Source organism: Acomys russatus, chromosome 9 (assembly GCF_903995435.1).
Source record: "Acomys russatus chromosome 9, mAcoRus1.1, whole genome shotgun sequence".
In the NCBI taxonomy this organism is placed as follows: Eukaryota; Metazoa; Chordata; class Mammalia; order Rodentia; family Muridae; genus Acomys; species Acomys russatus.
This window is the reverse complement of record NC_067145.1, coordinates 32,931,113-32,946,668: the sequence shown is the minus strand read 5'-3', so window position 1 is coordinate 32,946,668 and position 15,556 is coordinate 32,931,113. Positions and strand designations below refer to the sequence as shown.

Here is a 15,556-nt window from a genome sequence, read left to right as displayed (position 1 = left end):
CGCGGCGAGGGCGACGGAAGTGAGTCCGGGACTCAGCCGAAGTGGATCCTCCCTTACAGCTAAGGAGGCTGTTCCGCGGGGCGCGGGGCGTGGGGCGGCGACCGCGGCCTCACTGCAGCCCCGTTCCCTTGGCTCTCGGCGGCGGCGCCATGGATGAGGCGGTGGGCGACCTGAAACAAGCGCTTCCCTGTGTTGTCGAGTCGCCCGCGGTCCATGTGGAGGTTCTGCAGCTCAGCGGAAGGTGAGCCATGCCGAGTCCGACCACGCGGGGCGCGACCTGGCCCGACGCTACCACGCGTGACTCCGTACGGCACTGCCTTACCCCACCAGTCAGCGGGTCCCCGCCTCGCGTGACCCGAGCACCCCTCACAGCACCGCATAGTCCAGCCAGACCCTACCACCATTCCACACTCTCTGGCAGGACCCTCAGAACTCCCAACTTAGAAGCCTGTGGAGCGCGGTCCAACAATGACGTGACGCGCTCCACGTAGTAGGACTACACCCACTGAGGGACAGAGGCGATCTTCAGAAGACAGTCAGGGGTGCAAGAAAGTGGAGTGTCAGTAGAGCGAGGAGGTAAATAAGTATTTAGTCTGCTGAGCCTGAATCTGGTGATCTGTTTAAAAAAAAAAAAGATGTATGTACTCTAGGTTAGACCCTTTCAGCCTTCCTTCACAGGGCTGCTAGCATGGATTCAATGCTCATCATGTTTTAGGCTTGTCCCAACACAGAATTTTGATTAATCTTCACAGTTGCATGTCAAGAACTAGGGGCACCTCCTTTTTCTAATGAGGAGCTGAGGGTGGCTGAGGGTGTGACTGCAGGCCCAGGTCCCCGCAGTTGATCCCTACACAGTCCACTGCCAAGCCTGATTTTGACTAATGACTTTCTTACGTATGTGTGAGGTCTGAGGGAGGTATGTGTGTGTGTGTGTGTTTGAAACAAGTTCTCCTGCATGCACTATAGGCATGCCTCCACCAGACCTGGCTATACTTTAATGTCTTTCTTAACTAAATAACTATTTTCTTACACAGAAATAAAACTTAGGTATGTTTTGCTTATCTTTCTAGCACTGCAAAAAAAGAAGACATAAAACTGAATGTTTACAAACTGCTCAACAGGCATAATATTGTGTTTGGAGATTACACATGGACTGAGTTTGATGAGCCTTTTCTGACCAGAAATGTTCAGTCTGTGTCTATTGTTGACACAGAGTTAAAGGCTAAAGACCCTCAGGTAAATTCCTTGTTGACACACCCTTAGGGAGTATGAGGAAATCATCTAATATTGACATTGACACGGGTTACTTAACTATCTATTGGTTTTAGTGGCTAGATAAGCTTAGCTATGTCCCCCCACCCCCCACCCAAGCTGGGTGCTGAAGAGTTTGTGTGCCAGGATGCTCTTGACAGAGCCAGGAACAGGACTGAGGATCTGACTGGGTTTAATTTTGGATATATAACAGAAGTTAAGAAGGAGTGTTCTGAGTTGCATAGATGTGTTTTCTTTCTACATCGTCAACAGCCCATTGATTTGAGCGCATGTACCATCGCACTTCACATCTTCCAGCTGAATGAAGACGGGCCCAGCAGCGAGAATTTGGATGAAGAAACAGAAAATATAATTGCGGCAAGTCACTGGGTTCTGCCTGCAGGTACAGGGGTCCTGGTGGGTGGGTAGTGGTGGAGGGAGGCAGCCAAGGAAGGCCTGAGTCAGAAGCTTCAGACGTACCTGCGGTATGCCAAGTCACTTAGTGAGATTTGGTTCTTTGGTTTTATAAGATTTTTAGGATGCTTTATCTCTTATGAAATGAATGACAAGGATATCACCGTGTTAGCTTTCCATTACTATAGTAAGTACTTGAGACAGTTAGCTTATAAGGAGAAGGGTATCACCGTGTTAGCTTTCCATACTGTAACAAATGCCTAAGACACTTAGCTTATAAGGAAAAGGATAACACTGTGTTAGCCTTCCATACTACAGCAAATACCTGGGACAGTTAGTTTATAAGGAGAAGGGTTTGTTTTGGCTCACAGTTTTAGTTCATGGAAGAGTGGTTGTGTAAGCCTGTTGATTAATGTTCTCCTGCAGTAGCATGCTTAGAATATTCTAGCATTGTGAAAGCCAGCCAGTAAGGTGGGGAGAATTCATCTATAAAAGCACTAGTCCTCTCATGAAGAGTAATTCATTCTCTCTCTTTTGTACTGGGGATTGAACTCGCCTCACATAAAATAGACGAGCAGTCTACCTTTGAGTTCCAATGCAGGTCCCCTTTGTTGTTTGTTTGAGATAGGGTTTCACCCAGGCTGGCCTTAGCTCACTCTTAACCCTGGCAGGCCTTGAGCTTGTGATTCTCCTCCCTCCTGATAGGCTACTATCAGATTTGTTAAGAACAATCCCTTTACTTCATTTATCTGTCAAAACTACATGACTGGCATTTATTTTGAATCTTTAATTTTAAAAAAAAGTTGAATTTCAAAAGAAAAAAAAAAAACAACTGTGCACTTGCTGTATTAGTCTTGACTTACATTGGAAGCAATGGAAAGTACTGGGCTGAAGGTCTTCCTAAAACTAGGGTTTTGTCTTATTCTCTTCGACAGCTGAATTTCATGGGCTCTGGGATAGCCTCGTGTATGATGTGGAGGTCAAATCACACGTAAGTTGCTGTGCTTTTCTCTAGAATGTACATATTGTCTTGCTCTTCAGCCTCTTCATGTCTCTTGGTTTAAGTGGGCTTTCGGTAATCCTGACTACCACCGATGGCCCACATCCTGAATGCCAGGCCATCAGAGGTTCCCGGCATAAAAGGATACTTTAGGTAGGAAGTGTTCAGAGACTAGAAGAGGATGGGAATTTATTTTGAATTGCATTCTTCCTATGAGCCCTTTGGGGAGCATACTAGGAAACTAGCATACTTGGCATCTGCATAGGCGCTTCCTTGGGCTTCTGACAAATGTTCTTTGGGCATACCCCACTACCAGTTCTGTTGTTCCCAAGGAGCGAGCTTCCTAGCTGAGTTGGGCATCTTTAATTAGATGTTTTCATTCTAAGTAAAAGTAATGGTTTTGGTTTTCCTCTTAGAATGGTACCAACCAATATGTTACCTTACTGCCTTTTTAAAGATACCTTTTGGAATGACAGCAACTGACGGGCGATAGTCTCTGAGTGTCAGGAGGTGACAGTCCTTTCAGAACTAGCCTTGCCCCTTTCGCCTTCAGAAGCAGGGAGCCTTTGCCTTACCAGGTGCCTTATGTGCCTTTTTGCTTTTCTGTATTAGCTCCTTGATTATGTGATGACCACCTTACTGTTCTCAGACAAGAATGTGGACAGCAACCTTATCACGTGGAACCGGGTGGTGCTGCTGCACGGTGAGGCGGGCTGCTTTTCATGTAACAAAATGAATGGTCTGGGATTGATTGTAATAGTTTATACCTATTCCTGCTACAATGTATAGCTCTTTATTTTCTGAAAGCCTCAGAATTACTCTTGGATATCCTATATTTGTAAAGCTGATCCAGTTCAATAAAGTCTGTCAATTTTGTTAGCTGACTTTTCTCTTGGGAGCAACTTATCTGTTTCCTTATAACCTTTTTTTTTTTTTTTTTTAATTAAATGGTTGCCTATTTTCACAACTGAACATAAGTGCTTAGGATACAACAAATCTCTTTTGTTTTCTTTTCCTTCTTTTCTTTTTCTTTGTAATAGTCTCTGCCTCACTTCATGAGAGTACACTACAGAAGCCATGTTTTTAAAGAAAACGTGTCAGGTCCTTTTTAGAAGGAAATTGTTGATTTGCACCCACCCCCACATGACTGTATAGAGATGGAGCAAAATAAAGATAGTACCCCCATGATACCAAGGGAGAAGCTTAGGATAACTAGCCTGATTCCTCCAATTATGATCGTCACAGTGCCCAGCAAGTTTTAAAAGTATTATTTAAAGAGCTGGAGAGAAGGCTCGGTAGTTAAGAGAACTGTTGCTCTTGCAGAAGACTGGGATTTAGGTCTCAGTACCCACAGGGTGACTCATAACCATGTGTGTCTCTAGTTCCTGGGGATTTGATACCCTCGTCTATCTTCTGAGGACACTGCATGCATGGGGTGCATTTCCATGCAGGTAAAAACACACTCATACACATAAGACATAAATAAATCTTTATTTTCTTTCTTTTTATTATTTTTAAAGCTGGGTATGGTAGAGTAGAACTTAGGGGGGCAGAAAAAGCAGGCAGATCTCTGAGTTTGAGGCCAGCCAGGACTACATAGTGAGATTTGTCTCAAAGAAAAAGGAAAAATGTATTTTGGTCTACAGTTTTAGAAGTTCATTCTATGATTAATCATCTGCTGTTTGGGGCTTGTGAGGGGGGGCACATTTTGGGGGAACACATGGAGAGCAGTCATCATATCATAGCTAAGAGTGAAAGAGGAAGAGACCAATGTCTTGATAAGTTCCCTTCAGGTGCATACCCCAATGACCTAAAACGTCACTTTACCTCATATTCTGCAGCCACCCGTAGCACCACTCTGGGACCATACTTTTAACAAATGGGTCTAAATGGCATTCCACATCTAAACTTATAACTGCTATTCTGTTCTAATGTGGGGTACAGGCCACCTTTCAGATATTTATAGTGAAAGATGCCACTGCAAGAATGGCCTTAATAAGATGGCACTCTTCTATCTCTATTTACTGAGAAAGGTGTATTTGGCCTTTGAAAAGTACCTTGATGAGTGTGGGCTGCATAGAGAAGTGTGGAAGCAAGGCTGGGTCACCAAAAGTAGACCAAGAAGTGAGGTATGTATTCAGTATGCCTACAGGAGACAAGAGTCAGGAAGCAGTATGTCATCTGGGAGACCAGAAGTAGGAGAAGTTCAGCCAAGGGCTACATAGTGAGACTCTAGAGCTTTTAAGCTATAACTTAACAGTACTTGTAGTAATAACTATGTTTAAAAGTAATATAGCACTGGCTTGAATATATTTCCTTGGCTGTTATTACAGGTCCCCCAGGAACTGGAAAAACATCCCTTTGTAAGGCATTAGCCCAGAAACTGACCATCAGACTGTCAAGCAGGTAACTTTGGTGACAACAAAGAGAGCAGCAACAGGACTTGTGACTCATAGGTTCCTCTCCTTGGGTGTAGGTCAGTTCATTCCTCTATACCCAGCATGGTCTCGGGTTTGACTCTGTCTTATAAGGTGCCCTGAGGCTCATGGCGGCAGCCTGGCACTGTCCTAGTTCATGGGCACTGAAAGAAAGGTGTTTCTGCTCATGGGTAGCAGGTGTGGATACTGAGCAGGTTTTTTGTCCATGTGCTTTATCATTAACTAAGAAATGAACATTGATGTACTTGTGGACTCACCTGTCCTTGCCTGAGTTCTGTCTGTCTGTGGGCTCAGCTCTCTTCACATTTGGAGACTGTGATGCTTCCTCATTACTTGGGAATCTGTTCTTCCTCATGTCAGACTAGGTGTTGTTCACAGAGCACTCATGCACTTTGCCCTCTTATCTCAGATTTTTATTTTAATTTATCTTACTTTAATGTATATGGGTGTTTGCCTGAATGTATGTCTGTGCACCACCTGTGTGCCTGGTTCCCAGAGAAGCCAAAGGAGGCATCCCGAGGAACCGAAGTTTCAGATGGCTGTGAGCAGCTATGTGGGTCCTGAGAATCAGACCCAGGTCTCTAGAAGAGCAGTCAGTGCTCCTAACCTGAGCCATCTCTCCAGTTCCTCTTTTTTCAGCTTAAAAAAAAAAAAAAAGGCTGTACTTAATTTCAAAGTTTCTCTTGCTACATTCTTAAGTTCATGGATTTTTTTTTTGTAGTGTCTAGTCTGCTTTACTCCCAGTCATTAGGTTTGTTTGTTTGCTTTTTTTCCCCCTCACTGTATGTTTTCTTTCTCTGAAGATTTCTCTTGGTTCTTTTTTGCGTTCTTCTTTCCTTCATATGTTCTTATTAAAGTCTTGAACCAATTTATATGACTTGCTTTTTTTTTTTTTTAATGTTCTTGCCTATCAATTGCATTGTTATCTCTGTTGACTGACTTTTCTTTCAGTTATGGGCTACATGTTTCTCCTTCCTGGTATGTGTGTTGTCTTCATTGTCAATCTGAGTGGATTTGGAATCATCTAGAAGATAGACTATCGCTCTGTTGTTGAGGGAGTTTCCAAAAAGTTTAAGTAATAAAGGAAAACCTACCATAAAGGTGGGTGACACCATTAGGCTAGTGTCCAAATCTGAATAGAAAGGGAAAAGAGAAAAACCAGGTGACTGGTAGCATTCTGCTTTCTCTCTTCTGGTTGATGCTGTGAGCCAAGCCACTCCTGCCATCATGCCTCCTCTACCATGATGGACTGTGTTTCTCTGAACTGTGAGCAAAAATAATGTCCTCCCTTAACTTGCTTCTTGTTAAGTATTGGGTCACAATGATGAAAAACTAATTCAGCATGTCAACTGTTTTGCATAAACACTGAACATTGTGGTTAAAGTATCTAGATTTTCACATGTTACTTTTCAATCTGCTGGCTTGGTTCTGGAAGCCTTTTCAGCTACTTGTAACCTAGGGTGGTCGTTCTGAGGCCTGTTTTCAGTGTTCTGGGGAAAGGGTCTGGGTTTAGTCTTGCCTTTTTCCTGGTGTGTGCTCTCCCTAGGGTGAGTTCCTGGAAGATTAAGGCAGGGCTCTTTCCACTTAGGAGTTCGAATTCTTCTAGGCTCTATGAGCATCAAGGGCCTTCAGGCCTTGTGGACTCTCCTGACCACATAACTTGGTATTCAGCAAAGACACAGGGTCCCCATGCTGGTTTCAAGGATTTATTTCTTCATTTCCCCTTTCCCTGTGGAACTCTGCCCCACAGCCTACAGATGCCTTTCCTCAAGCACCTACCTTGATTTCCTCAGCTCCGTGATGCCTAGGTTCCCTTGGATGGTAATTGGGAGAGTCCTGGATAGGCAGCCAGGGTAGCTCTTAGAGCATTTCCCTTGGGAGTCACCGTCTTCCCTCTGTCTATTCAACAGAATCCTTACCAAATGTCACATTTGTTGATATTGTCTAATTTTTCATCGCCTAAAGCAGGGTAAGTTTGGGTTCTGCTACTCCAGCATGAAGCAGGATTCCTGTGAGTTACACTGGTGTGTGTCTATATTGTTTCTTTAGAGAGATGCCTGAGTATTTTTATATACAAGGAATACTTTATTTTGACCAGTTAACTTGTCCCTGTTCTAATAGGTTAAATTCCATCTTTTCTTTAAAGGCCTCCAAAGGCAAGTTTCCTAGAACACCAGAAAGGCAAAATAGTCTTATAAGAAATCTAGCTTTTGGGCTGGAGAGGTGGCTCAGAGGTTAAGAGCACTGGCTGTTCTTCCAGAGGTCCTGAGTTCAATTCCCAGCAACCACATGGTGGCTCATAACCATCTATAATAAGATCTGGTGCCCTCTTCTGGTCTCCTGACTCACATGTAGGCAGAATACTATATAAATAATAAATAAATAAATAAATAAATAAATTTTTAAAAAAGAAAAAAGAAAGAAATCTAGCTTTCACTGAAAAATGTGGGAATCTGTGTTTACCTTGTGAGTTAGAAATGGTATACATACACACACCTATAAATTATTTCTCCTCTCCATTCTGTTAAATATAGTGTTTTTTAGAAATGTTTATTTATTTTTATGTGCATTGGTGTTTTGCCTGCACATTTGTCTGTGACTGTGTTGGATCCCTAGGACCTAGAGTTGTAGATAGTGGTGAGCCACTATGTGGGTGCTGGGAATTGAACTCAAGTCCTCTGGAAGAGCAGCCAGTCTGCTCAGCCACTGAGCCATCTCTCCAGCCCAGTATAGTTGTTTATAATTAATTTTATTTTATATTTACCCATCTCTTTACTTTGTCATGTTGTTTTTTAATATCCTTCTCTACACTTTGTAAGCAGTAAAAGTAACTAGTGCTATGATTTTAAAATGGAACACTACTACTGGAGCTTCTTAAAAAGAAGAAATTCTTCTGTAGACCCGTGACCTGAGAACTATAAGAGATCTGGGAAGCTTGATCTACATAGAGAGTTCTAAGACACTGTTTGGCTTTCTTTAGAAGTGTGCATGTCAGAGAGAGACAGGCAGAATGAGTCCTAGGAGCTTGCTCCTCTCCCTTTGCTTAGTGAGCTTAGTGGGCTATTTCTAAGTGGCAGGCAGCACCATCTTAGACTCTCAGATCAGCAACATTAGTGGGTTTTGACCCTTTAGGTAAGTACTTCAAGGCTTGAGTTACTGGAAAAAGGAATTGCCACACTTCAGGATTTTTGGAAGAAAAAAAGTGTAGATCCAGCAAAAACTTTTTGATGTTTTTATTTTGTTTCATTTGCTATATTGGAAATAAAAGTTATAAGCAGATTAAAATGAGAGTTTTTGCTCTTTGAGTCAAATGAGGATATGGGAAACTTGTTTGACTGTTATCGAGGCCTGTTAATTGCATCCTATTAGGTTTTCCACCATTATTAATTATACAGAGCTACATATCTTTAGAGTGGGCAATCAGTTTCGGAGTGTGGGCAATGGAGGAATGCTGTTCAAAGGTGGTGGGTTAGCTGTAGTTTCCTTACATCTCTTCTTATCACCTTAGGTACCGGTATGGCCAATTGATTGAAATAAACAGCCACAGCCTATTTTCTAAGTGGTTTTCAGAAGTAAGTGTTAAATGTTTTAATTACTGATATTGTTAGACGCAGTTGGAAAACAATGTCTTCTGTCTTGACCAAACATTCCAAATACAGAAGGTTCTGGAAAGAAGGTGAAATGAGGAAGAAACAAAATACCTGACTATCATCAGAGATGGGCTTGAGAGCTAGAGGACTGGAGGCAGGCTAAATTAAGGAAAGAAATTCTCTGAGGTCATATCCCAGACCTCTGATTGGATAGGGCAGGGCACCCACTAGGACACCAACAAGTACCAAAGCCTGTGCTCTTTTGCCAAGAAGCCTTCATGCTCATGTCCTCTGGATCTGAATTGAGGCATATCCCAGTATGCTGTTGTGGGTGCTCCTAACCCTGAAAGCCTGTGTGCCTAAGGCATCTCATTTCATCCTAACCCTGACAGCCTGTGTGCCTAAGGCATCTCATTTCATCCTAACCCTGAAAGCCTGTGTGCCTAAGGCATCTCATTTCAGTATGGTCTTGTGGTAGGTGTTAGGGTAGGATATAGGCAACTGGGAACACGCTGCCTGTAATTTCCCCTCAGCAGTCTCTCTGTTGCTATCAGTGCTTGTCTTAGTCCCAGGGGAGTCAGCTCATGCAGCTGATCATCGTGGGGTCACTTGCACTGTGCCACCCTGAGCAGCAACAGATGCCGTCTCAGGTCTCCAAGTCCTAAAGTACAGTAGTGTTTATGCTCCTGTAACATCCACTACAAGTTGGCACCACTAATAAGAGTGCTTTGGTTTCAGAGTGGCAAGTTGGTAACTAAGATGTTCCAGAAGATTCAGGACTTGATTGATGATAAAGAAGCTCTGGTGTTTGTGCTGATCGATGAGGTAGGCACTCACAGGTAGTCAATCTTTGCCTGAATTGCCTCTTGCTACTACTGCAAGCCTTTTCTGCTGGTCTTTTCCTAACACTCTGTGCATTAGCTTCTAGGAGTAGGCAGCACACCTAGGCACAGTGTCCTTAGCTGCCTGTGAAGTGCCAGTTACTCTTCATTTTGACCTGTTGCTCTGTTCCCCCAGGTGGAGAGTCTTACAGCTGCTCGAAATGCTTGCAGAGCAGGCGCAGAGCCTTCAGATGCTATCCGTGTAGTCAATGCTGTCTTGACTCAAATTGATCAGATTAAAAGGTAACACTGGGATAAGTAGCGAGCGTGCACATGAGTAGTGATGGAGAAATAGGATGATCACCTCGCTTTAGACTTGCTCTCAAAGTCATTTCCTTCACCTTAGCGATTGCTGCCGGTGTCTCCTTGCAGTCTCCAAGGAAGGTGCCTTCTACAGCCTGTCTGAAATGCTCACTGCCGTCTCTTCCAGCATCATTCCCATAATAGAGCAGATAAACACTAAGCTCCAAACCATTGCTACCTAGGTCCTGTGTTAAACTGGTTATATTTCTACCTCACTACCCAGCATCTCTGTCATACTGACAGACTCTCCACTCTCCTTCTCAGTGTCCCCTGATCAGCTTCCCACTTGCCTGCCTGAGATCCCCTGTAATGTTTATGATCTTCCCTACCTGCCTGCCTGAAGCACCCCGTTATGCTGATTGCCTCCCCCATTGCCAGAAGGGGCAGTCGTCTTCTTCCCGTTAGTTAGAAGGTAACGTGGAGTCAGAAGATACTCCCCATGGTGTCCCTCTTGCCTTCTTTATGCTCAAGGCTAATAGTCTCCATCGCCTCAGATCCTCAGGGAAGATGTTTAGTTAGGGTGGTCAGGGATGTTGCACAAAGTGAGATCTTCCCCAAGGCTGAAGTACGTGAGACAGCAAGTCCAGTCAAGTATACCACAGCTTTCTAGAAGCAAAAGCCTTGGCAGTGTCTGTTGAACATAGACCTGCTGCAAGCCAAGAGAGCCTGACTAGGGGTCAGGGCTCTTAGGATATGAAAGCTGTTTTAGAAGGTTACTCTTGCTTGAAGCATGGCCACCAAAATGAAGCTAGCTAGGCTCTTCCAGTCATGGACCTACTGTTCCTCCTACCCACGCACCTTTCTAATAGGGCAGAACAGAACTGAGTTTAAAGCACATTGCGCCTGATTCTTGCCTATTCCCTACAACAGGCATTCCAACGTGGTGATTCTGACCACCTCCAACATCACTGAGAAGATTGACGTGGCTTTTGTGGACAGAGCTGATATCAAGCAATACATAGGGCCCCCCTCTGCAGCAGCCATCTTCAGAATCTACCTCTCTTGTTTAGAAGAACTGATGAAGGTACCTTTGTTTATTTTCACTCCTGACCATTACTAGATTTCTACATGTTAGTAGTTAATTGGCATAGCTTAATGTTTACTAGTTCTAATAGACATTTTATCATAGACATCTTACATTGAAAATTATGTGGCATCTAGATTATCCCTGATGATTCAGTATTTTTGATCTATGTCATTGTACCATACTCTTGACAATATTTCTGTTCTTCTGGTACAGTATGAGTAACACTTCAGTATTTGAGGTACCAGTCAGTGAGAGGGCTGTAAGTAGGCAATTAAGCACTTCCTGCTTCTGAGCCAGCCGTGGTCTGTAAAAGTGACCAGTCTCATAGCCTATACAAAGGACAATGGAGGTCTTGCTTCACAGGGTACACTGACTGAAGGCCAAAGTTTTCAAAGTACTGTCTGACTGAAAGTTACAGTTCACAGGTGACACTAACTGAAGGTCATAGTTCACAGAACTATGACTGACTGAGAGTTGTGTTCTCGGTCCTACATCTGACAGCTCGTGTTATAAAAACCTGGGCAGTAACCAAGCAGGCCAACACGTAGAGATTTATGATTGTGCTGGAATCATTGCCCCAGCCAGCAGAGTGGAACTGTCCTCGTGGATCCTATAGCCATTGCCTGACACTTCATAAGGTAGTGGGCCTGCTGTCCTTACCAAGGCCGGCATGGTCACTTTGGGGCAGGAATAGCGAGCCAGCTCAGCCAAGAGCCCAGAAAGGATACTCAAGTTAGCATGTTCTGGCTTTGACCCTCTGTCCTAACTTTGGGGGTGGGGTGGGGTCTGTGGAGCTTCTGTACTGCCAAAGAGCTCAGCATGGAGTAAGCCCAGTGAGGGAGCTGGGTGTGTTGGAGGTCACAGATACTTCAGCTGTGTCTTTTAGCCCTCATAATGGGACATTTGTCACTTATGCCACGAATCTGGGACATTCTAAAGTATAACTTAGACGGTTTTACTTTGGTCATTTTGTGAAAAACTAAGGTAGAGTTTGGGAGTTAGTTTATTACATAAAATGACTACCATCCAAGCAGGAGGACTAGAATTCAGATTCCCAGCACCCACATAAATGTAGCAAGCCCGCCTGTAATCCCAGGCATCAGGGGTGGAGAAGGGAGCCCTGCTCTGGTTCAAGTGAGAAGTTGTGCCTTATTCTGTAAGGTGGAGAGCTAACGAGAAGACATCAGCATCTGGCCAAACACACACTGATCATGCAAGCATATGTGCACGCACACAGTATACATGTGTATATGCAAAGAAAGAACAAGATTTCCAGATACTGTAATGAAACAGGCTGGTCCTGAAGGCAGATGCTGTATAATTGGGTCTCACTCTTATCGGGAGCTTGCAATCTGGACTCTTGTGATATGTTCCTGCCTGTATAAATTCACTGGCTGTAGGGACCTGAAAGAATCACTTGTGCAAAGAGGTAAGAATACCAAATAGAGACCTGTTTTCTTTTTGACCCACAAACCTCCAAAGTATACAGAAATGCTTCTGTGGAAGCAGTCAGTGCCACCCTGACGGCTTAGTGCAGCTCCTTGACCAAACCTGGCTTCCAGGCAAGTACTCTATGAGGGAGAGCGTCAGGAACCTACTGCCTTGTCTGTCATTCTACTAAAGGAGTCATTCTTGAAGAACAAAAGAAATTTTTGGGCTGGAGAGATGGTTTAGTGGTTAAGAGCACTGGCTGCTCATCTAGAGGTCCTGAGTTCGATTCCCAGCAACCACATGGTGGTTCACAACCATCTGTAATGAAATCTGGTGCCCTCTTCTGGAGTGTAAGCACACATGCCGACAGAACATTGTACATATAATAAATAAATAAATTTTAAAAGAAAAGAAAATTGTCTTTGAAGACAGCTGTGGTCCTAGCTCTGCATTCCAGTTTCGCTCCTCTAGGTTTGACACTTATTTCTATATCTAAGGCAGCAGCTCAGCACCACCCAGCACTGCCCCCACCCTGACATGAAGCCAGGATCAGCATCTGGCTTGCTCCTGGCCCTGAGCCATGCTTTATTATCTGCAATCTGACCTTTGAGGAAGAATGTTGGAAGTGTGCAGAGCTGTTTTCTAATGCCTGTATTTGAGTGGTTATTTTTGGACTTAAATAAATCATGACAATTTCTGATAGCCCTGGAAGCACTTGCTCATGGTGCCTGTCCCTTGTCCTGTGTGGACTCTGTCATAACTACTCTGCCTTTGTTCCCCAGTGCCAGATTATATATCCTCGCCAGCAGCTACTGACCCTTCGAGAGCTGGAAATGATTGGCTTCATTGAAAATAATGTGTCGAAATTGAGCCTCCTTTTGAGTGAAATTTCAAGGTACAAACTGATGTCAGTTTTTACCCAAGAAAAATAATTTGGTGAGGTAACTAGGTATTGTGATTTCCTTTGGGGCCCAGAGAAGACTATTAGGGAACTGCATGAGTTGGCCTGGCTGCAAAATAGGCCTGCAACTCATACAAGGAAAGTGAGAAGGGAAATGCCTTTGGTAATTACTGTAAGGTGAAGGGCAGGTAGGAGTCTCATACAGAGCCTCGACAGACTACGCCTGTCGTCACAGTTCCTCAGGAGGCTGCCGGGCAGTGTGCTGCCAGCCATCGTCATGGCTACTTCCCACAGGTGAGCATGGTGGTGCTGGAGAGAGGCCATGCTGTGAACCTCCCTCTGGCCATTTTGGACTTGATTCAGAAGCCATGAAGCGTGTGGAAGGTTTTGAGTGAAAGGTTAACCTGCAGAATACAGTGTTGCTGGAGAGGAGGAGGAACACAGTTCAAAGATGTCTGTAAAAACTTAAGCATGGTGTCTTGGTTGGGCATTCTACTGGCAGCTCTGTGCCACAGTGTCTTACTCCACACCTTATGCTCACAGGTGGGTACTTGGTCCTGTAGTCTCACTCGGAGCACAAACCAAAGATGACAGGTGCTGTTGAGGAGAAGAGAGGACAGCAGTCTTTGGGGCCAAGGCTTGTGCTTTTGGTCTGCCTTGGCTAGCCTTTGAGCTCCGGTTCACCATAAAGAGGGGAATTAGCCCTGAATTGTATACATTTGTATATGGAGTTGACATCCGTGATTCTGATTCTTTTCATACAGGAAGAGTGAGGGCCTCAGCGGACGGGTCCTGAGGAAACTCCCTTTCCTGGCTCATGCACTCTACATTCAGGTGAGCTTCCCCTTGGCCCTGTGTACTGGATACCCAGGTCCCTCACCCACACTGCGCACAGGATTTGGGGTAGTGTCTTAGCTTCTTTTCCAGTTGCTGTGATAAAATATTCTTTACAAAGCAGTTTGAAGGAGAAAAGGTTTATTCTAACTCTGAATTCAAGGTACAGGCCATCGTGCTGTGGAAGTGAAAGCAGCAGGAACTTGAAGTTGCTGGTCCACAATCAAGAAGCAGAGAATGAATAATGAATAAATAGTGCTGTACAGTTCCCTTCCCATTTACACAGTCCAGGACCCCATATGAATTTATACACATTTATACACAACCAGGTAGTGGTGCCACCACGGTGGGCAGGTCTCACCATAATTGATGTAATAGGGATAATTCTCAAAAGACAAGCCCAGAGGCCTATCTCCCAGGTGGACAACACTGTTCATTATAGGCAGTGGGTACTTGGGGAAGAAGTGGCTTTCCCAGGTGTGTGCTCATAAGTACACACATACGCGTGTGCGGTAACCACAGTCACACGTACCATGGTGCATTGGGAACTTCTTCCTCCATTGTACTTGTGCCCCAGGAGTCTGGGCTCTGCTCACACCCAGTGGCGACCTGGAGTCATTCTCTTACCTGGCCAATGGCAACTGCTGTGTAGGTGTGGTCTTCAGTACCAAGGAAGCACCCATGGGCCATGAGATGGGTGCTTTGACACAGAGGGGACAGCTTGGTGTTAAGCTGTAAAGTGATTCTCGGTATAAAGCACCCTTGTTAGGCCTCATGGTTTCAGGACATTGGGTGAGCTTTTTTGGGAAAGGTTCCAAAATGGCAGGCCTTAAGGCCCCACGTTCTGTTCCCAAAAGATTCTCTTCCTTCTTAGGAGGTGGATGACTGCTGGTCATACCTGCCTACTCTAGTAGCCTTTCCTAACCAATAGGAAAGAGCAAATTACATAGTCTTTTACAAACCACATTTGGATGTCCTGTTGTGGGCCCGAGAGGTCCTGGACTCATTTATCCTACAGAGAGCTGAGCTTCTTCCTGGTTCCACGAATGTATAGATGGTAGCTGCCAGGTAGTTGTATTAAAGCCCAGGTCCACTCTGTAATGCCTATGTATCTTTTCAGGCACCCAGCGTCACCATCGAGGGCTTCCTCAAGGCCCTGTCTCTGGCAGTGGACAAACAGTTTGAGGAAAAAAAGAAGCTTTCAGCTTATGTTTGATCCCAGATGTCCATATCTGTGGTTTCAACAGACAACTAGTAGGTGACACCACCTGCCTCACAGTGCACATCAGAGATTACTCCGAACCCTGTAGGTCTGCAAGCCAGACAGATGGATGGGTGAACTTTGTCAAAAGAAGGAAGGACTGTGTTTGTGTTATTTTACAATGCATATTTAAAGGCAAACTCTCTGTCTTTTTCAGTTTTTAAAATATCCAATTCTGTTTGCATCTATGTAAAGATCCATCTAGATATTGTTTCCCATCCTGAC

At 44.4% G+C, this 15,556-nt stretch overlaps 1 protein-coding gene across 1 annotated transcript; it reads left to right on the top strand.

Annotated features, from left to right (window-relative positions):
• Positions 1-8: 8 nt before the first annotated feature.
• Trip13 (thyroid hormone receptor interactor 13) lies at positions 9-15,347 on the top strand. The gene is made up of 13 exons (XM_051151088.1): positions 9-241; positions 1,071-1,236; positions 1,525-1,654; positions 2,601-2,656; positions 3,278-3,368; positions 4,999-5,071; positions 8,612-8,675; positions 9,432-9,518; positions 9,711-9,817; positions 10,748-10,901; positions 13,118-13,230; positions 14,001-14,070; positions 15,191-15,347. The coding sequence occupies exons 1-13, from the start codon at positions 150-152 to the stop codon at positions 15,284-15,286; spliced, it is 1,299 nt and encodes a 432-aa protein (XP_051007045.1). The 5' UTR covers positions 9-149; the 3' UTR covers positions 15,287-15,347.
• The last annotated feature ends 209 nt before the right edge of the window (positions 15,348-15,556 follow it).